General features: G+C 37.9%; 2 protein-coding genes, 1 long non-coding RNA gene and 1 pseudogene across 3 annotated transcripts; 3 read left to right on the top strand and 1 right to left on the bottom strand.

Moving 5' to 3' along the window:
• Nucleotides 1–2683: 2683 nt before the first annotated feature.
• Nucleotides 2684–5068, top strand: LOC110767270 (uncharacterized). The gene is made up of 2 exons (XR_002528289.2): nt 2684–3279; nt 4346–5068. It is a non-coding gene; the product is annotated as an uncharacterized LOC110767270 (long non-coding RNA).
• A 604-nt stretch (nt 5069–5672) lies between these two features.
• LOC110767263 (Pentatricopeptide repeat (PPR) superfamily protein) lies at nt 5673–7480 on the bottom strand. Its single transcript, XM_021970756.2, has one exon. It carries the CDS (start codon nt 7323–7325, stop codon nt 5838–5840), a length of 1488 nt encoding a protein of 495 aa, XP_021826448.2. The 5' UTR covers nt 7326–7480; the 3' UTR covers nt 5673–5837.
• Nucleotides 7481–11469: 3989 nt separating this feature from the next.
• On the top strand, nt 11470–12791 carry LOC110767320 (protein LURP-one-related 15-like). Its single transcript, XM_021970827.2, has 3 exons — nt 11470–11819; nt 12052–12279; nt 12400–12791. The coding sequence occupies exons 1-3, from the start codon at nt 11610–11612 to the stop codon at nt 12550–12552; spliced, it is 591 nt and encodes a 196-aa protein (XP_021826519.1). The 5' UTR covers nt 11470–11609; the 3' UTR covers nt 12553–12791.
• Nucleotides 12792–15338: 2547 nt separating this feature from the next.
• Nucleotides 15339–16905, top strand: LOC148293519 (uncharacterized; annotated as a pseudogene).
• The last annotated feature ends 3884 nt before the right edge of the window (nt 16906–20789 follow it).

Raw genomic sequence — 20789 nt, 5'->3', positions numbered from 1 at the left:
TTAATCATAAATTAATATTTCTTTTGGCATGTGATGTCAAGTATAGCTTACAGAATTGACATCTCTGAGATTTTATAATCCCTAATTCCCAAAAGACATTCCAAAATATATCTTACCGCCTCAGCTTTTTCCATTTCTTTAAATCTTATTTTTATTTGTTTAGATTTTGTCTCTACTACTCACATCTCTATCAATGCTTAAGTGGAGTGGAATGCCAGGTCAATGGGCCGCTTCCAACATTTTATATTCATATTTTTTGTGTTGATAAGATTCAAAAATATCATTAACTTATTGTTTTTTATTCAAAAGATCCAAAATACTGTTAAGCAACCAACTATCATCCATCGGTAAAGTAATTGCTATATGGTTAGACCAATAACAATCTGTTTAATTAATCATTTTTGTTAAGCATAACAATGTGATCAATTAATATAATGCCAACATTCACCAGCCTTTGTTATAACATAACAGTATTTTCAATGTTTGCATGCAGGCTGGCGCACATTCACTTGCTACATGTCTTACCATGTTTGGTTTAAACAGCTTTGTGGAATACATTATACATATACATCGACGACTAACAATAATCTACATGTGTTTCGCCATCCGTTTTCAAACTTGATATAGTTGAGGCACAATGTGTGCTATATCCCATCTTCATCTAATCTTTTCCACTTTTCTCTTTTCCTTGATCACGGTCTACAAGAAATCTCACCCAAAAAAATTATGTAAACCAAACAATTATTTGGGTGCTAGCTAGCTAGAAATGAAAAAGCAGAGAAATGTGAATAAGTTTTGTATCTACCTATTTAGGCATTGCCTTTTTACTTGGACCATGCTTTGGTATACAGATTGGGTATTGGTTTTGTTCGTTTTCTTATAGGTTGCTCAAGATTTCCACAATCCTGTGAAGTGAACATGGATGTCTACTCACGAATCTCTCTCTCTCGCAGAGTCATAATCCTTACCCCCACACGTATGGTCCACGTTATGGCAAGAGTATGGTAATTAAGCAGAAAACGAAGGGGAAAAAAAAAAGAAAGCTGCAGATGGGGCAGTGCAGTGCCTAGTTTTGTAACAGTGTGGAGGGTTTGAAGTTATTAAGCCAAGGATTATTTTGTAGCTTAATCCCAGAAAAAAAGAAGAAAACTATTAATTCTGTCCGTCTGTTTTAAGACTTGAGAAGCATCTAGCTGACTTAGCATAGGGAAGTGCACTTGGAAAGAGACTTCGGAGCAAACTTGATGGGAAGTTGAAGTGGGTCTAGTAAAATCGACAATAACTACAATCATGAAGTTTTTATACATTACTCTCGACCTAATTTGACAGCAAGAAAGAAATCAAAAGGTTCCTTCAGATTTTCATAAATAAAAAAGGGCCATTCAGATTGAGCAGAGGATCCTGATCTTACCATCTTCATGTTCTGCATCTTGTATTGGTTCTATTGGAAGCGAATTTGTCTCAGAATTTGAGACAGATACAAATATTGATGTTGAAGACGAATAAGACACACGCACGTTCTGTGGCAAGCAGCAAGCTCCCAGGGAGACGGACTTGAAAATAAAACAGCACTAGCTGTTGCAAATAACCTCGTGAAGGCCATGGTAGGGTAGGTCTGAGGATGGTAACATTTCATGTCCATTTCTCACTATCTATGCCTCTATCTAATTCCATAATATTCTTCCTGGGTTTAAGCACTAATTAATTTTCAGTACTTCAACTAACTAACTAATTAATTAGCAGATGAACAATTAATCAGATAGCTTGTGTTGGAAGTTGGAGGAGTTGATTAAGACTATACAAGATTGGGACAGATGTAGACCTGTCTGTGGTAGTTGAATGAAAGGCAAGATGCATGTGATATGTATGCACTCACTGCAGCCTCTCTACGGCGAAGCTTGAAGCTTGAACTCAACACAAGGGGGATAACACTGTTTTGCTATTTCTATCTAATTACGTTATATTTTGTAGAATTGTTATCATGCATGACGGAACGTAATTAGTTCGAAATAGTAGAACAATGCTATCCCCGTGACATGCAACACATTGTGCAGCAACAACAACTACTGTTCATGGATCTGGTATGGTGTAACCTTATAAGTGTGGCAGGCAGATTTGCTGTTATATTAATGCAACCAGCCAATATATATATCTACATGCATGATCTTCAAAATAATATAATAGTTTCTCTCCTAATTGAACATCTGTTTCATTCAATTAAGACTGGAGTGAGCTAGTTGAGATACAGAAACACACTTTCTCACTTGGGCTTTTCTCTGATATATTTATTTTAGCTAGTTGAGACACAGAAACACACTCCAAAATCTTTCTTTAATTAAACAAAAATAAATATTATGGAAAGTTTTATGGACAGTAGGGATCATCCCATTAAGAAATTTGTCACAGGGCCAAAAGGAAAAGTTACGGTACCGGGCACTGCCAAGGAAATGCACTGGTGATAAATAAAGTTCAGGTGGGTATCATCAGCCTCATATAAATATAATTTAGACAAATTGTTAATGCCACACTAAAATTGTAGTATCTGATATTGGTTAAGTGATCATGATATATGGTGGGGGTGGTCCTCCTGTTGTTGCAAGTGTCACAAGTTCTTTGGACTCCAAGCTCATCATGGGGCCCGCACCCAACTAAAACCTAGCTTGCAGCAGCACTGTTTCTTTTTTATCTTTTATTTTTATTTTTGAAAAAATTAAAATTTATTTCTCCATGCCCACCTTTAACACACCTCACTTGCCTGTTTTGTTATAAATGAGTGGCCTAGCAGGACAGCGAAGTGCAGATGAGTGTCTCAAACTCACCGTTTTAGGATCCCTTTCTCACATTCTTCCTCAGTACCATTGTTCTACCTCTCTCTCTCTCTCTCTCTCTCTCTCTAGATTAAGCTTCTTGTGAGGAGAGTAGAGCTCTAGCTCTAGCTCCTACAGTCTTAGCTATGGCATATATGAAAACTGAAGGTGTGTGCTGAGCAAGATGGAGAAGCAGGGCACGTGCATTTCTAACTCATGCGCATATACAGAGATATATTATTACTCTCAATATTTCACCTGCCCATCAATCAAGTCTCTGAAAGCTTTTGTTTCTATATCTCATATCCAGTGATGAGTTAGTTATTCATGTGCCCCTCTTCCCCATCATGACCACTACACCTTATTTGTTACCTCTGGAAAAATATACCAAGAAGATTGCTTATAGATCAGAACCATGCAGACAAATTGAATTCAGTTCAGATCAAAATGCTAGGAGTTTGCTCCAGCTCAGGTAGGTTATGATTCATAATTGTTTTCTGAGCATTAGTTTGAGTAGATAAATATAGCTGCAGCCTTGATATTTTCCTATTTTAATAAAATGGGATTTCATTCAACACATGGGATAGAGAAATTAAAATACTACATGGGTTTGTTTGATAACCATTTCAATTTTAGTTTTTAGTTTTCATTTTTTGTGCTAGAGTATAGAGGAAAATGAGAGTGAGAATGGGAGTGAGGATGAGAGGGGAGAATGGGAGAATGGGAGGGAAGAGTTTTTGCAAGTGAAAACAATTTCAAATAGATTTCAGTTTTTAGTTTTTGTTTTCACTTTTGTTACTCATTTCTCCTATCCTCCCCTCTCATCTTCCCTCTCAATTTCATCTTTGCTCTCATTCTCACTTCCATTCTCCCTAAAAACTAAAATTGAAATGGTTATCAAACGGACCCTAAGATGATTAATTGTTAAGGAGAAAGATCAAGCAAAGTCAATGTGTTTTTGCAGAATTCATAGCTTTTGAAATAGAGCCACAACAGTTTTTCAACAAAATTCTTGGCAGATAACCATTATCTTATGATCATAAGATCAGCAACTTTCTTTCTTTTTTGAAGGATTAGCAACTTGTTATATATTTATGTTCTAACACTAAAGAATCTTAAATTTCAACCATGATGCAGTAATTAATCTCATTGTATTGTGTACTCTTCTTTCTATAAGCATGATCTTCTTTGTTTAATCTCCTTTTTCTAAAAGTCGTTCAAAGTTGTATAGACAAAAGGGGAAACTGCTTTTTAAGTTTTCATCTGTCCCCCCAGTATGTGGAACATAGCTTTCCTATTGTGGAAATACATAATGCTTTTGAAAAGAAAGCAACCCTTCCAAGGTCTCACTATAATTGCTATGAACATCATTTAATATAACAATGATAGTTCACCAATATTGCGATTACTAATACTATTAACCCTTCTCAGTTCTCACTAATCTCACTTTATCTTTTCCTCTTGTTTTCTGTAATATTTTTCTTCTTTTCTTAAAAATTAGAAATAAAAATCTGGGAACCTATTGTTCTTGTTGTCAGAAAACAAAGAGATGCTTCTGCAGATGCTGCATGGTTTTGTGAGAACAGTTATGGGTGAATGCTAAGGTCATTTACATTGAATTGGCAACTTGGTACCACCACCAAGGAAACATAAAAAAGTCTGTCTCTTTTCCCTCCTTGCTGACACTTCTTTCTCATCCACGTCTGAAGGACAACGATAAGCAACTCATGTACATCCACAGCTCCTTAATCTGTTTCTTATCCGATTAATTATCCAATTGCGTAATTAACTTCTCTTTAATCCTCCACAATAATCAAGAGCCTACTGTTCAGACAGAGCAGATGTACTCGTAAACTTTTAACTTGTAAAAGCAACTTAATTTATGGAAGATACTTTTGTAATTTTTTATGTCATGGATTATTGGTAACTCTTTCTTAATGAGCTTTTCATCGAGCTTAATAGCTGATTAACTTCAGATTTATTAGTTTATGAGAGTGTGAATGTAGAAAAGTTCGCTATCCCTTGCAAAGAAGCAGCCCTTTTCACACCGACAAAACTTTAATGTTTTGAAAAGGATACAAACAGCGATCTTTGGATGCCTCAATGATTTCACAGGAAAACTGTAAAGCCAGCAAATTCGTTTTTTTATATTTTATTTGTTGGTTTTAACTTTTTCGGTAAATAGTGCTGTTTTGACCACACAAGATTAGAATAGAGAGAAGTGAGCAAATCAATAGAGCACTTTATTTCTTTTATCTCAACAGTTGTAAATATCTTGACTTCAAACCTCACATTGAAAAATTGAAAGCAAATAGGAGGTTTGCTTCCATACAAGCAATTGTCAACAATGGCGGGGAACTCATTATCTGTAACTTATTACAGGCCACATAATAATCACCTACTAAAAATCACTTGGGCTTTAAGAACAAGAAGTACCACTTTATGATAAATCAATACTCATATAACTGTGTGTTCTTAGTATATGTTTTTTTTATAGTTGGTCTGTCTTAGAAACGTGCAACACAGAGCATGCTGTCCAGCAGTTCAAGCTCTGGATCAAAAAATACAAATTGGAACACAATTTACTGGATAGCTAATTCTGAAGAGCTTAAGACCACATGCTTATTTCAACTGTATCGAACGCAACAGACAATGAAATTGTTGTTTTTTGGTGAAATTTTCATCAACTAATATGTTCATGTGAAGCTATCGAATTCGAAGCAGTGGTTCTGGTAAAGAAAATGCCAACAAGAAGGGATCACGAGCATCAGCATAGCAAAAGATTCTAGGTTGGTACATACAATTTTCTGCCAAACATAATAGGACGAACAAATGGACAAATGGCCGGCACAAGTACAAGTATGCTGAGTCAGAATAAATTGCCTCTCTTCAACAAAAGACTAGACGAAAACGAATCTAATGCACATGGATGCAGCAATTTATGCTTCAGCTTTGCATTGTGGTAGGTAAAGTCAATCAACTGTAGCTGTTGATTCTGTACATCACAATGTAACAAATGCTATATGCAAGTCAATGCTTCAGCAGCTTAATTGGGTTCACCAAATCAGTCCAAGTAGTCTCTGCAAAACCAGGTTCAGATCCTGAGCTAAGAAGTAGTGCTTCCCAAGCCCTTGCTCCAGGCGCAACATTCTTGTCAACCATTTTCTTCAGCAAGTCCATTGCTTTACAAACCAAACCCTTTCGGCACAACCCATAAATTACCTCATCAAAGCTGGAACAAAAACGACAGAGAAACTTGTCTAACATTTCCTCCATAAAGATGCAAGCTTCATCAATATCTCCTTGGCCAAACAGACCATCCAGCATAATCCTATGTGTCTGCAAGTTAACCCTAACACCCTTTAATGTCATCTCACTCACAAGCTCTCTGGCCCTACTAAGCTCACCATTATTGCATAAACACTTCAATAAAATGTTATAAGTAATCAAATTTGGCTTGCACCCCAACTCTTCCATGGAAGAAATCATCTTTAATCCATCTTTCACCTTATTTTGCTTACACAATCCATTTACATACACATTGTAAGTATAAACATCAGGAACCAAACCCAACAGAAGCAATTCATCAAACAGCTCATCGGCGTTCTCGTAATCCCCTTCTGCAATGACACCATGTAAGACCATGGTAAAGCAAACAATGTCAGGCTTAATTCCCTCCACTTTCATCTTAACCAAAACATTCAAAGCATCCAAACCCCTCCCCTGTTTCACCATATACCTAATCACATTTGAATAGTCCATCATACCAGGACAAAACCCAAGTTTCTTCATTTCTTCTACAAAACCCAGCACCTCAAAACCTGATGAATCTTTTTGTTCACAGAGTGATGACAATATCAAAGAGCACATCTTTACATTCAAACCATACCCATAACTGATCATACAATTCATTATCTCAATAGCAAATCCAACCTTCCCAATGCCACACAGAGAATTGACTAAAATCTGAAAACTCGATTCTTCGAGCCGGATGCTCATAATATGGCTCCTCAGCAAAATCTCAGGCACCATTTTAAGACCTTCCCTAGACCCACAAAGCACATACAGCAAGGAGTTGAGCGAGTGAGCAGAAGGGACGCACCTGAACTTTGGAATCCTGTAAAAAAGATCAATGGCGTCCTGGGTTCTCTTAGCTTGGCCATAGAAACTAATGAGATGGGCGAAAATGTATTCGGGTGTGTTGAATTTCTCGACGAATTGAAGGCGGTCAACAACTGAAGCGATGTCGTTGAATTGGGAGGTTTTGGTCAGGGTTTTGAGGACAAAGTTGTAAGCTTCCGGGTTTGGTTCACAGTTATAGCTGTTGAAGGAGTAAATGAGTGTGGAGAGAAGATGTTGGGGTTGGTTTTGAGGCGGTGATGTTTTTTTGAGGCTTTGAAAGGCCTGGTTTTGATTGAAGGTTTGGTGCCATTTGGTATTGTGGGGTGAGACTGGCCACTTCCTGTGTTTTCTCAGGAAAAATTTGCTGCTGGGTTTTAGAGCAGAGGCTCTCACCATTTTTGAAAAATTCGAAATTCAGATTATTGTGGATCATCTACTTGTTTCAAATCAAGGTCTCATGGGGCTCTTTCCATTTCTGCAATTTCTTAACTCCTTCAGCATGGAAGCGAATGAAAATGGTGGGAGAAGGAGTAACGACAACAAAAGCCATGTCAAACAAATCCTTCGTTCTGCCCCCAAAAAAAAAAAAATCTCTCGTTTATGTCGTACATCATGTAACGACATGTCGTTCTTCATTGTTTTGTTGGATGGAAAGACCAACGGCCCAGTTTACGTTTGGGTTAGGGTTCTACGGCAAATGAGCCGGCCCATTAAACTTTTTTCTAAATTGTATCATGAAAATTTGTAGGTGTCTTTTTCTAGTAAATACCAAGAGGTGTCCCACACTCAAATGGTGGGATTAATCCCCGCTTGGGGTTAACTTTCAGGCGTCTTTCACCATGCCCCCCACACATCCAACCCAGCCAACCCTGATCCTCCGAAACCCTCTCTCCCATCAACTCCACCCTTTCACTAAGATGTTTGCCGCGTGTCAAAAAGCTAGGAGGAAAATAGGGTGGGCACGTGGTATTTGATAACAGGAAAATTGGAGTCACACAATCCAAAAGCTAAGAAGGAAAGAATATGGTGGGCACGTGGTGTTAGGATCTCGCTAACAGGGTGGACTTTAGATTTTAGAATGCTGCTTAAAAGTCTATGTATATTGTATTGGGTGGAGTTGCTCTGATTTCGGTCAATAGTATACGAAACATGTTTTGGCCCCAAAAAAGTAAAAAGTGATTTCCCATAAAAGCACAAGCACTCTCACCTTCGCCAAAATCATATCGGTATCCAACATCTCTCTTACCCGCCGTTGCTGTCATCAGCCCTCACTTCTGCAGCCCCTACCCGGTGGATATTGCAATTGATAGAAAACTTTTAACCATAACCCATGGCAGCTTTATATGTAGTCTCTGATGTCAATGGCAACATCATTTTGAAAGTCAAAGGAGATCATTTACTCGACACGGGTGGTTATCCAATTGTCACTCTAAGACAGAAGGTAACACTTTGTTAATTAACATAACACATTTAATACTTTTTTATTTATTATTATTATTAAGAAAACCACATGTATCTATTTGTGTAGCTTTTGCACTTTAAGCAGAGTAAGACTGCTTAGTCAATAGCCCAAATTCGTATAAGTTGTCACACAAGTAAGAGAACATTTATCTCGCAGTTTATACTACTTGTGTTGTAGTTAGCTAATTTATTCTTATCTTTATGTGTGTGACTTCAAAGTCAAAGGAAGTTGGTCCGAAAAATCATGCGTTATATATGCTGGGGACTCCTTCACCATTGTTGCCCAAGTAAGATTACTTTAATTAATTTTATGAATCATGATCAACGACATTGACATTTATTACTTCTAGCATCAACTGCGTACTAACTGGAATGTAAGAAGTGCACAGTTAAGAGTGGGTTGCTTGGAAAGGACCATTTCATGGTGACAGTTAGGGATGGAATCAGTTCGATCAACTAAATCGGCAACTGTTAGCTTGACAACATCTTCAGGACAACTACAGTATAATGCATCAAAGCAACCAGCAATGGACCAATCATAAGATGTTTCTGTAGGGGAGGCCTGGGCATATATAAGTGATGTAAGGTGAGAGATATTTAAGTGATGTTTTGATGCACTATATAAAGTTGTTGTGTAAATTGATTGTTTTTTTTATGTTACAATTGTGAATTTGAGTTCATATAATATTTTTTTAACTAAACCAAAAAAATATTCACATAAATATACATATAGAATAGAAGGCCCCATTTAGGATGTTCGCCTAGAGCCTCCAAAACGTAGGACTACCAAGGTAAAAATTGTTCCATTTTAAATTCTATTTGAACCAGAAAATAAATAGGTAATTTATTGGGGAAATAATACCGAATGTAAGGATCTCATTTATCATTCCTCAAAGACAACAAAATAAAATGCCCCATAAAGAAAATCAATTATTCTACAAAGACCACTGATACGTATGTTCTCCAAACCTATCTATATATGATATCAAGCACATCACATCATGCCCATTACCAGGAATTATACATCTAAATTCATTTCTCTTCTGTCTCATGCATGATCATGAACTTGAAGTCCTTCTAAATACTGCAGCCTGTAGACTCCCTATCTATCAAAATTGTTATAAACTCAATTCTCAAATGGATTTGGTGTTATTGACCAAAAAAAGAAAGAAAAAGGATTTGGTGTTGTGTGATAGAGTGTAGTAGGGTGTACCAAAGGTATTTTAGATAGTTAAATAGGGTGTACTTCGTTAACTTTACATTTTGATTTAAATATTAGAGTGTACTTAAATTATAAGGTGTACTCAATTAATTTTAGGGTTTCCGTAACCGGAAATGCTTATGAGCATACAATAGGATGCAAGTCTAGCCCAAGTTGTGGTCCGTCCTGGATATCGGGCCTGAGCGCTTAGCCCACATGAAACAGACTTAATTAACTTTGTAGCTTGAGACTTCTCTATCAGCATGTCAGCAAACTTTGGTATTGCAAAGGAGTAAGGTATTTTTCTTGGCATTAGCATATATTTTTCTATGCGTACAAGTTTATTACACTCCACCTAAATTCCAACTGAGATGTGCAGTATTAAGTGATCTTCTCTCTTTTCTGTAGCTAGAGATGCTGACAAGGATTGAAGGCAGGCTTCGCACGTTGAATTTGAATTGAAGGTACGCTTCTGTTTTAAGTTCACGGGCTTTTAAGTTTTATCTAATGTCTAACTTGTAAAAGCAACTTAATTTATGGAAGATACTTTTGTAATTTTTTATGTCATGGATTATTGGTAAATTCGTTTCTTTTTATTTTATTTGTTGGTTTTAACTTTTTCGGTAAATAGTGCAATTTTGCCCACACAAGATTAGGATAGAGAGAAGTGTGCAAATCAATAGAGCACTTTATTTCTTTTCTCTCCACAGTTTTCAATATCCTGAGTTCAAACCTCACATTGAATTGAAAGCAAATAGGAGGTTTGCTTCCATATGAGCAATTGTCGACAATGGTGGGGAACTCATTATCTGTAACTTATTACAGGCCACATAATAATCACCTGCTAAAAACCACTTGGGCTTTAAGAACTAATTCTGAAGAGCTTAAGACCACATGCTCATTTCAACTCTAACGAACGCGACAGACAATGAAATTGTTGTTTTTTGGTGAAATTTTCATTAACTAATATGTTCAAGCGAAGCTATCGAATTCAAAGCAGTGGTTCTGCTAAAGAAAATGCCAACAAGAAGGGATCACGAGCATCAGCATAGCAAGTAAGACGGAATATACTAGGTTGGTACATACAAAGGACGTTGATCTAGAGGATGGGTGGTTTGAAGATGACTAAGCCCGAGAAAGACCTCATTAGGTGAGCTTTTAAATTTGAAACTTAGATCAGTTTATTTATACCTTAATTTCACCCGATTAGAATTTACATATTAATTGATGAAGAAAAAAAAAAACCATCTAGAACATTTTTTTATTAAGAAAGGCGATAATATACTAAACTAACACACCACAAATTTGAAACTTAGATCACTTTATTTAGAACTTAATTTTGAATATATTGATACATTGTATATGTGTTTCATCAGCTAGTTCAATGGCATTAGATGAATGTAGGCTTCATCAGTTAGTTCATGCCAGGCCCCTGCATAGTTGGGAGTGAATTACTTAAATGGCCTCAATTTTCCAAAGCGATAGCACCGTCCGTAGCACGTGATTGTGACAAGGGAAGCTGACACATCACATAATGGGACCTTCGAGGCTTCATCTGGTGGATTACATACACACGACGTGCTCTGTATCCGGAATCATATGCTCTAAGAATATTGATTAATTAATAGAAGCAAAGTCAAACATTAGGGTCGTACATCATGGAACGACATGTCATTCTTAATTATGGGCTAAATTATGGGTTACAGCTCTACGGCAAATGACATGAACTAAAATGTCGGTCTAAAACACGATAAGAGCACAAGAAATAAACCAAGCCTTCATTTGAGACCCCTTTAGATTTAGAATGCTGCTTAAAAGTCTACGTATTGGTTGGACTTGCTTTGTTGTAAACGAAAACGGTACGAAACACGTTTTCGCTTGGACCCAAAGTAAACTGATTAATTATTCCCCATAAAAGAATACGCGCTCTCACCATTCACCATTCACCAAACACTATTGTCTTTCGTTCCCAAACCTAAATCAAAATACAGGTGCTCATCGGCGACATATTTCATACCATGACACAACCAGAAGCTAGCGCCGTTGCGGTTGTCAGCCCTCACTTCTGCAGCCCCTACCCCGTGGATATTGCAATTGTTAGAAAACTTCTAACCATAACAGATGGCAGCTTTGTAGTCACCGATGTCAATGGCAACATCATTTTGAAAGTCAAAGGAGATCATTTACTTGACACGGCTGGTTATCCCATTATCACTCTAAGACAGAAGGTAAAACTTTGTTAATCACCATAACACCATGTTATCTAGCTTTTGCACTTTAAGCCAGCTGCTTGTTTGTGGACCTTAGAGTTTATAGAGTAAGATTGCTTCATCATTAGTCCAAATTCGTAGTTTGACAACAATATAAGTTGTCACACTATCAAGTAAGATAATATTTATCGTAGTTTATACTACGTATTTCTGTTGTAGTTAACTGAGTTATTCGTATCTTTTTGTGTAGTTGATATCTGCACATGAGAGATGGCAAGTTTTTAGGGGGAAAAGCAAAAAATCCACGGATTTGATTTTTAGTGCTAAGAGATCTTCAATGCTCCAATTTAAGACCAAATTAGATGTTTTCTTAGCACATAACACAACAGAGAAGGTACCTGACTTCAAGGTCAAAGGAAGTTGGTCTGAAAAATCCTGCGTCATATATGCTGGGGACAACTCCACCATTGTTGCCCAAGTAAGATTACTTTAATTAAGTTTATGAATCATGATCAACTACATTAACATTTATTACTTCTAGCATATCTACTGCGTACTGACTGACTGGGATGTAATGTGTTGTGGGAAAACATTGCAGATGCGTAAGAAAAGCACAGTTAAAAGTGAGTTGCTTGGAAAGGACCATTTCATGGTGACAGTGTATCCTGGGATTGATTATGCATTCATCGTGGCGCTTATTGTGATTCTTGATGGGATTAACACTGCTAGTATTCCTACTGTTCCAAATTAATGTATCAAGGATTAGGATCATGAGTTGATTAGTTTAGATCCACTTCTTACTTTAATTAGGAAACGACGCATATTTGTCCCTTGGCCTAATTTATTCATTCATACTCATGATAGGGCATTGTAAACACGTTGGATTTTTTTAAAAAGAAGTTTTGTTACAACAATAAAAATAATATTGTTTTTGTGAAGTTGAACGTTGTGTATAATATAAGTTTGGTTACGAAGATGTTTTAAGAAACACGAAGTTGTGTAATTATGTTATGTTTCAAAGTTTATGTGACAATTTTTTAAAACTCACACGACAAGCTCTTACCTTTTTTTTGTTTGTTTGTTGTTTTGTGCGTGTATGACTAGCAACTATTGAAAGGGTTTAGAATACTGCATGCTTGATGTGTGTCTAGATTGAATAAGTGTGTGAAATATGTAAATTAATCATGGACCCTCGATGTGTGTCTAAATTGCATGCTTGATGACGAATGTGTCCAATGAATGTCATTATGTTGCCAAATTCCAGTATAATCTTCCTTTGTTGAATGACATGCGATGGGCAATCGACGAGGATGATGACCAACTTGAATGTCACAAACAGCCTTTGGTTTGGTGCATAATGAGTTTATTTTTTGACTCTAGTCGTGATCAGTGCGATCTGCTTCTCATTTTCATATATCTTTCTTCACGTTTGCTGCTCCTCATGTTCACATCTTTCTCCTCCACAAGTGTTCCTCGTTAATTGGCTCTCTAATTTCCATATATTGGTTTATTACTCTTTCAGATTTCTTAAATTTCGAGCAAATTAGGTAATTCTTTATTTAGTATATTGGAAGATGATTTGGCCTCAACAACTTATATCCCACAACTAAAACATATGAACTAAGTTGGTTAGATCTGATGTGCTCCCCACTCTGTATCCGAATTCAAATCATTTTACCTGTAGCGACCTAAATAACAATTTGAATTACGATTCTACGGAAAAAAATGAGTTGGCCCATGAAACAACCCATAATTTTGATTGAAAAAGAGAGAATAAAATAGGGTCATGCTAAAATAGGCCATTGTAACTCAAATTGACAGGACCCGACCCAAATTCCACTTTGGAATCCGAGCCAAACCCTGTGCGTGTCCGACACTTGGAGGGTGCCGGGCACAAATGACCGAATTGCCCTTCTAATTGAAAATCCAATTTTTATTACAAGTTTGACTTCTGCCGAAAATTTGGCAAAGTCTTCCCTCTAATTTGCTCATTTTCACCTGTAGAAAAGCAGTTTATAACCCCAACTGTCAGCATGCATCAATTTCCATCCAGACAATCCAACCACTACTAAACGGCATCAGGCCTTGCAAAAATCCTAGGGCAATTCTTCAGAGCAATACTAATTCAGAATTTATAATGAAAAAGTATAATTACAAAAGAAATCGTGCGTAGCGGGGAGGATAAGTGGAGAGTGGTGACGCTCCGGTACACGACTATTGCTTGGGGGCGCAAAACATTCAAAAAATGTGAGTGGACAAAAATAAAGTTTTGGAAAATAGTATATCAACATACAAACCCCACTGTTAAAACATTTAGAAAATTCAATTATCTTAGTTTTCTATATTCGTACTGGATTCAAGCATGCATATTTATATACATATATAAATAGTCATGCATTTAAACAAGTCATCAAAATCATTCGATAGTGTAAAACATTAAAACCTTTCCACCTAGGTGTACCCATAAAATATCCGTCAATTCCATGATTTTGCGTTTGATTCCCACATTATCCGTCAATTCCCCTCGCAAGCTTCGGTAACACATAGTCGACCGAGCCGCAATCCTCACATGACTCAGGGGACATTTAGTCACCCTGATCCGCATTCCTCGCTCCACATGGTCCTGATATCCCTTAGACTCGTGCGGCAACTGTCAAACGCGCTGACATATATTCCGAAGGCAACTTATTATTTCGAAGGCATCTTATTATTCCGAAGGCAACTTGGGTACCTATGGTGGTTTAAAATAAAATACATGCCTTTCTTGAAAAACTATAATTTCATTTCTAATCAAACCATTCAATCCGATAATCACCTCAATTCCTACTTTCCAAGCCCTTTGCATTATAAACATAGCAGTATATAAATAAAAATATTTAAATCCAATTAATCATGCTTGGAAAGCCATAGTCACTAATAACCTTTTCAAGATCAAATAATGAAACTTAATTTCATAAAATCATTTGTAAAACAAAAGTCCACTCACATTTTTGAATGTTTTGCGCCCCCAGGCAGTAGTCGTGTACCGGAGCGTCACCACATGGCTGTCACCACTCTCCACTCATCCTCTCCGCTACGTAGGATTTCTTTTGTAATTATAATTTTCCTTTGTAAATTCTGAATTAGTATTGCTATGAAGAATTGCCCTAGGATTTTTGTAAGGCCTAAGGCCGTCTAGTAGTGGTTGGATTGTCTGGATGGAAATTGAATGCATGCTGACAGTTGGGGTTATAAACTGCTTTTCTACAGATGAAAATTTCGGGAAATGAGCAAATTACAAGGGATACTTTGCTGAATTTTCGGCAGAAGTCAAACTTATAATAAAATTTGGATTTTTCAGTTAGAAGGGCAATTCGGTCATTTGTGCCTAGCACCCTCCAGGTGTCGGATACGCACAGGGTTCAGCTCGGATTCCAAAGTAGAATTTGGGTCGGGTCCTGTCAACTTGGTATCATAGCATTAGGTTTAAATTCCTGTAGACTTTGGACCTTGTGTGCATTTTTGTTTTGGTGAATTCATGTTTCCTGTGACAGAATCATGGGCCTTAAGCGTGGTGGTACTTGTAGAGGGACCCGTCAGTTGTCCCGACTTCGAGGACATGATCCTCATCCTCAGCCAGAAAATGATCCAATTCCGGGTCCAACACCAGAACATGTGGAACAACAGTCTTTTATAGGAGGTCAGACAGAGGCAAGACCGATGATGGCTACTCCACTAATGGACCCCAATTTTTAGCATATACTAGAGTTGTTAACTCAGGCCTTGTCTCGAACTAGGCATGCCAGAGATGCATCCTTGACATATGCGGACCAGGCTAGAAGGATATGGGCAGTGGAATTTAATGGTGACGGTGACCCCGCCATGGCTGAAGAATGGATAGAAAAGATGTAAAGGATAATAGAGGTGATGGATATTCCACAAGAGCGCAGAGTAGTCCTGTCTACTTTCTTTCTATCCTAGAATGCCAGACATTGGTGGGAGTCACTCAAGAGACGGTATCAAGATCCGTTAGTTATTTTCTGGTCAGTTTTCTGGACAGCATTTGATGAGCAGTTCTACCCACTAAGCTTATCAAAATATGAAGATGGATGAGTTTCTTCAGCTGGAATAGGGTAGTATGACAGTGCTTGAGTATGAGAAGAAATTCAATAAATTGTCCAAGTACTGTGCACCACTTGTGGCAGATGAGAGGAAGAAGTGTCAGTTGTTCACCAGAGGACTGAAGGCATCCATCCGTGACATCGTAGTGGGACAACGTCTGGTAAACTTTGGTGATTTGGTCATGTCTGCTTTGTTGATTGAGAGCAGTCAGATGATGGTGCGAGGACAAGGTGATTCTCACTGGCGTCAGTATGATATGGGTGGTCCCAGTCAAGGGTCATCCAAGAGGGGTAGTTTCAGCTTCGGATCGTCCAGTGGCCGTAGTTATGGAGGTTTTCGAACTGGAGTCAGTTCCAGCGGTGGGTCTAATTAGAGTGGTAGTTCTAGACCTCGTTCTGGAGATGGTATAGCTAGAAGCGCGGGGAGACAGTTGCAGACAGTTTATAGTGGAATGAGTCGCCCCCAGTGTGCCTTGTGCAACATACATCATACTGGGCTGTGTCAGCAGGGTGCTTCTGGGTGCTACCATTGTGGACAGTCAGGGCATTTTCGGAGGGAGTGTTTGATGCTATTGCAAGGTAGAGAAATCACAGTTGGGCCAACTCAGGGGAGTAGGGTACAAAGTCGAGTGCAAGGTACATCTCAGTTTGTGGAAGCCTCATCTAGTAGTGGGGCCCAAACTAGTGCGACTAGTGGAGGAGGAAACCAGCAGAGGGGACGTGGTGGAAGCTCCAGAGCAACTAGTAGGGTGTACAATATGACTCAGCAGGAGGCACATGTGTCACCAGACGTCATCATAGGTATGTTACCAGTCTTTCGAATTCCTGCACGTGTTTTGATCGACCCCGGGGCTACACATTCTTTTGTTGCACATAGTTTTACCCATAATGCGGATGTGAGACTCATGACTTTGCGTGAGGATCTTGCTATTTCTATTATCTCATCACCCTTACCCAGCCATCCAGCTAGCCCCACCGCGATCTCCCCTAGCTCTTCTTTCTGACGCACCTCCCCCACCCCCGACATACCTCCTCATCTCCACTGCCTCTCTCTCTCTCTCTCTCTCTCAAGCCAAGGGATCCAAAACATAATAAGTACTTCAACTCTCTCTCCCCCTCTCCTCTGCATCAACTTTCTCTTTCTCCCTCCCCTCTCTCTCTCTTCTCCAAATGGAAAGGCACCTATGACTTTGATAATCAGAAAATTTTGTGGGTAATTTTTTTTCTCCCCATTTTGCAACAATGAGTTCCAGATCTGCACTTTGATTTGAATGTCTTCATTTCTTGATATTTTTCCTTGGTGGAGGTAGGGGAGCCATAGAGACACAGGTACATCACCCTTCATCTTGATATTTTTCCCTTTAAATCCCCTCTTACAAGCTTCCAAATATACATAAATTCTTTGAAACATAGGTACATCACCCTTCATCTTATTCTTTATAATCACAGTACTGCCCTTGTTAGCCTTCTTCAATTCTTTTGCATAGTCTCATAGCCTCGCATATTGCTCCACATAGCTTCCTTCAATGATCACTTTGGACAAGCTCTTTGCTCTATAAATCTGATGCCTTGAAACATTCATATGGTACTTTTCCAATACCTCAGACTGGAATGCCCCTACATCCCACTCATTATTTTTCCTAATCTTGTCAGCAAACCTATTTGACAGCCACCTTGAATTAGTATATTTTAGTTTGTCCACTCTAGTACACTCGTGCTCTAAGGAGAGAGTCTTTATGACAAATGTCTGCTCATCTCTATCTATCTTGGAAGCAAATAGAATAAATGAGCATCTCGTGTGACCTACACACTTTGCTTGAATCCTTTTATTATCATTCTTCACCAATTTAACATTCCTCCCTTGCACAATTGCATACTCCCTAATAGCTTCCTTTAGTTCATCCTTATTGGCAAATTGCATTCCAATTCTAAACTTTGGATTTCTCAAATCAGTTTCTTTCCTAAACTGTTTAAAAGTTGGCATCTTCCATTTCCTCTTGCTTGTCTTTTTTTGACCATCTTCCTCACCACCAGAGCTATCACCATAAGAAGGAAGTCGATCACTATCTTCATCATCATCTGATATCTCCCATGTAGCTTCATTAATAGGCATTTCATTCATCTCTTCAAAACATTGTGCATATTTAACATTTGGTGCATCGTGAACCTCTTGTGCTCTAGATGCAGCCTCTTGATTACCATTTTCTTCTTCACTTACTTCATAATCACTGTCAACAATAACATCCTCTTTTTCCTCCTCTTCCTCTTCATTGCCAACATCTTCACTATGTTGTTCTTGCTTTTCATCTTGATTCTCTAGCTCGTTGTTATGAGTAGGATCATGGTAATACAACACCAAAACCTAATATGATGAAATGCTCCCAACCAACCCTGGAATACAACTATCATTTACAACCTCATTCACAACATGCTAACCACTTTTTGCAGGCCCCTTATAGTAAACTTTTAAGTTTGTAACCCTTTGTGTTATATCAACTTTGTATCCAAGATCTATCCCAATTTTCTTTAAATCCAATAATGACAGAGAGTCATGAATACAGTTGTCAACATAGCATACTTTGCCTCCCTTATACATGCCATTATCCAACAGACCAAAGTGGTGGAGTTCAAGAGTACACAGCTCTGCTTTATCTACCACATTACACAAAGGTATGCTTACATTTTTTTTCATGACAATGAAGACAAAGTACACAATGAAGACAATTTAAGTGCAGGCATGTGCAAGTGTGAAATCACTTCCATGACAAACTGACAAAAATGGGACCACAGACAATAATAAAGACTCCAACTTACATTTTTTTCAACCTTAAAGCCAAAACTTCATTGTCAATAGGAGGACCACACATTTTCAAACAGAATATAAACCAATATAAAATGAAGAAGGAATATTTAGGTTATAGTAACTTACCGTACTTGGGGGGTTCTCCAGACCACCGAAAAATTGTCTCCATTTGAAGAAGCTTCCACACACAGTAGACCCGACACTTTTCTATGTGATTTTCACGAAGTTGAAATCCTAGATCTGTACTTTATCGCTTTTTTAACTCAAAATCCTTCGCTACTTAGTCCATTAAAGAATAATGTTCCACAATCCCCCAAAAATCGAAGTCAAATACCTCTCGATTTGAAAACCCTAGATTCTCTACCTTCACCATTTTTCCCTTTTGCTCAGACTGCCATTTATGTGTAATTGTTGTTCTCTTCAAAAGCAAAAGATTCGTTTTAATTAAGCAAAAAGTCACATTTGCCCATCACTCGTGCTCTAAGATGCTTGCCACGTCATTATTTTAAACGGAAAATGTCACAGACTTGACGGAAGGACAACTAGTGCAACAAAACACCTACTTGAGTGACCTCTGTAACTAATAATTGAATTGAGTGACCAAAGTGTAACTACGGGTCTAGTTGAGGGACCATTGCTGCGATGGTCCCTCAAAATTGCTATTGATATGCTATTATGGCAGTTAATGAAATGCTTGGAATACATTATAAATAAAATATGAAGTCTGATGGCAATGATGTAAAAACATAGGAATACTATGACCTCTTATATCTTACTGGTCATTTAAGTTTGAAATTGAATTTTACACATAGATTTATAGAATGATGGGTATATGTCTAGGAAATAGAAATTGTAGGGACCTATATTGGACAAACCCTAGATGTTATTAAGAAACCACAAAAAGGCACACCAATACAACAAAAAATAAAATCCAACCAACTAAGCTCAACAACAAGGATATAATTTTTCAGTGGAAAATGTTGAGAACACTAACTTATATCATGATTTGATTTTTCTTTGGCCTACAAATCAATTCTTTTATGTGGAAAATTCTTTTGACTTTGTCACTCAAATTGTACAAATATGGTTGTGTGGCTTTTAAAAGGCAACGTGACGTGTGGGATGGGCTGCCAATTTTAAAACTTATTAGCTTGTTTGAGAAGCCAGTGCAGAATTTATGCGTGTGGGGAACACTCGGAGGATTGATCCATCATAGAAGACAAAATAAGGGTGTCATTCGGACAGACTTGGGCAATTGATCCGACAACAAGTCTTTCAGTCATTTGCCAAGTTGGTCCCTTCAGCCTCGTTTGTTACGGAAGATTGTCTTGGCATGAACTATGCTCAGAAATTTTCTTGGTTTGAATTGGCTTAAGTTGAATAACACTTATCCGGTGTTTGGTGATGCTTGGATTAGGACTAAATTTATAATCAAAACTTATGCATAAAGAGTATTGAATTGCAGGCTAATTCGGTGGGAGGTAATCAAAACAATAAATAAGTGTTGCTATTTCCACCCACCTGTCTTATTTCCCCACCCACCTTATCTTCCCACCCACTATGAAAATTTGAAAAACCACAATCATATCTTTGCACCCACCATTATTCCTAAAATACCCTTTAATTATTGACACCTCTCCATTCACTTGACACTTTTAACCCTAACTTAACACTATTGATTGAGTCCCAAAATATTAAATAAATAAATAAATAAAAAGTTTTCAGCAGCCACCCACCGCACACTCCATCAAACCTTAACAAGAACCACCTATACCTTCCACCTCGGGCCAAGCCTCCCCTCCTCCGTCCTCCTCCTCATGTCTCTTTCACCATTATTTCAGTTGTATTGAACAACACCTTCAAACCCCAATCTAACATTCTTCTCCTTTCTCCATTTCAATCAGCCCACGAATAAACAAACCCACGAGAAATATTACATCAATTGGCCCAGATTTGAGACGACACTTCGACTGCATTGCCTGCCAAAGTCGCTCATCCTAGTCTTCATCAATATCAGCAAAGTCTAACATTTAATAGAAGCTGCAATCGTATGAAGATCTATGGCCTACCCAGACAACAATAAAC

The sequence above is a fragment of the Prunus avium genome, chromosome 6, assembly GCF_965620075.1.
Source record: "Prunus avium chromosome 6, drPruAviu1.hap1.1, whole genome shotgun sequence".
NCBI classification, from domain to species: domain Eukaryota; kingdom Viridiplantae; phylum Streptophyta; class Magnoliopsida; order Rosales; family Rosaceae; genus Prunus; species Prunus avium.
This window is presented reverse-complemented; position numbering and strand designations above follow the sequence as displayed.

What these genes read in the sequence shown, in the direction of transcription:
- LOC110767263 (XM_021970756.2), bottom strand. Translation starts at nt 7,325, where the DNA reads ATGGTGAGAGCCTCTGCTCTAAAACCCAGCAGCAAATTTTTCCTGAGA.
- LOC110767320 (XM_021970827.2), top strand. Translation starts at nt 11,610, where the DNA reads ATGACACAACCAGAAGCTAGCGCCGTTGCGGTTGTCAGCCCTCACTTC. An exon ending in TTATCACTCTAAGACAGAAG is followed by an intron (nt 11,820 to 12,051) that starts GTAAAACTTTGT and finishes CTTTTTGTGTAG; the next exon opens with TTGATATCTGCACATGAGAG. An exon ending in ACTCCACCATTGTTGCCCAA is followed by an intron (nt 12,280 to 12,399) that starts GTAAGATTACTT and finishes AAAACATTGCAG; the next exon opens with ATGCGTAAGAAAAGCACAGT.